At 26.5% G+C, this 1693-nt stretch overlaps 1 protein-coding gene across 1 annotated transcript in view; it reads left to right on the top strand.

The window, feature by feature from the left end:
* Positions 1-610: 610 nt before the first annotated feature.
* Positions 611-1693, top strand: part of LOC107743068 (colorectal mutant cancer protein-like) — a gene marked incomplete at its 5' end in the record, with an annotated part of 7793 nt that continues 6710 nt past the window's right edge. The window contains one exon of the mRNA XM_016556182.1: positions 611-815. Coding sequence (XP_016411668.1) covers positions 611-815 — 205 coding nt within the window. The remainder of the gene's footprint in view (positions 816-1693) is intronic.

Consider the following 1693-nt stretch of genomic DNA (forward strand, 5'->3'; position numbering starts at 1 on the left):
TTATAGTAATATTCAAGATTAATTATAGAAATGTATTATAAAATATCGTAACTTAATAATATATTATTTGTATAACAGATTTTATAATTGTGTTGTCATTTTTATTTTAATAACTGTTAATATTATTAATCTTATTATTAAATATTTTTAATATTTTATAATACATGTTTAGAATTCTTTTAATAATAATAATAACAATTGAAGAGTTCATTTGCAAAAACAGATAACTCCGTTTTTAACAATTCTCAGAAATCATGTTTTTTCATTGTGCATTATTTTGACTAGGTTAAAAAATAACTAAAAAAACAGCTAACTAACAATAAAACAATAAAAACATGATAACATTATAAAAAACAATAAAAAAACGGAGTTATCTGTTTTTGCAAATAAGCTCTTCAATTAGTAGTAGTAGTAGTATCTAAAATATGGGAAATGGCTACATAATAACATAGAGACACAAGTATTTTAGTAAAAATATTTGCCAAATGCAGTTTTATGGTTGGTGAGAATAATAAAAAATTGAGTTCTATGAAAACTCTTTTAAAAAGGGTAACATTTAATAAAATTTTTCTTTGAATCTAAATCTTCTGAATTGTTGTGGATGCTGCAGCACCACCAGCTCAACGGCGAGCAGCTGTGACACGGATTTCTCCAAAGACGACGAGCAGCGTCTGAAGGACTACATGCAGCAGCTGAAGAACGACCGGGCGGCTGTCAAGCTGACCATGCTGGAGCTGGAGAGCGTCCACATCGACCCGCTGAGCTGCGACGTCAAACCCCGCGGAGACTCGCAGAGACTCGACCTGGAGAACGCCGTGCTCATTTTTTTTAGTGTTTTATTTTTGTTATATTAAAATTATTGTAAAGTTGTTAGTGTTTTTTGATTTGTATTTTCATTTTAATATATTTAAACAATATTTTTGTCTTATTTAGTAAGTGGTTTATTTTTATTATTTTAAATGTATTTTTATTGATATGAATATTTTTCATATTTTCATAATTAATATTTTTAATCCATTTTGATCATTTTTGAAGTGTTTAATTGAACCTATTTCAGGTAAAATATTAAATCTTTTTAGTGTTTTTATTATTTTAAATAATTTAAATGTGATTTCAAAAATATATTGTGCATATTTTCATGATATTTTATATCTTAGTGTTTTATTTTGATTAGTTTTTTTTATTTTAAAAATATTTATTTTAGTTTATTTTAAATAAAATATATAATCTTTTTATTTCATTAATTGTATTAATTTAAATAATAAAATAATTGTATTAATTAAAAAAAATATTTGAATGCCATTTAAAAATATTTAATATTATTCATATTTTTCATATTCCTCTGTGTTTCATATTATTTAACTTATTCTGATGTATTTTTAAAGTTATAAATTATTTATTTTAATTTAGCATTTTTATAATTTAATCTTTTCATCAACTCAGAAACCCCCATTAGGGAAAGCCCGGTATATGCAATAGAGTTTTTCTCGTGTTTATATAGATTATAAGTCGATACAATATGATAAGAATGCACTAAACTTCATTGCATCAAACACACGGTCAGGGTTTGATGAGTGTGTGTTTGTGAAGCGTATCCGAGCCGTGAGATGCTCTCAGCGGTGATGTGACCTGTCAGATGAAGCTCTGTGATATGATCTGTAGGTCACAGATGTGTGTGTGTGTGTGTGTGTGT

This window comes from Sinocyclocheilus rhinocerous, unplaced genomic scaffold, assembly GCF_001515625.1.
Source record: "Sinocyclocheilus rhinocerous isolate Xijiao unplaced genomic scaffold, SAMN03320098_v1.1 scaffold737, whole genome shotgun sequence".
Taxonomy (NCBI): Eukaryota; Metazoa; Chordata; class Actinopteri; order Cypriniformes; family Cyprinidae; genus Sinocyclocheilus; species Sinocyclocheilus rhinocerous.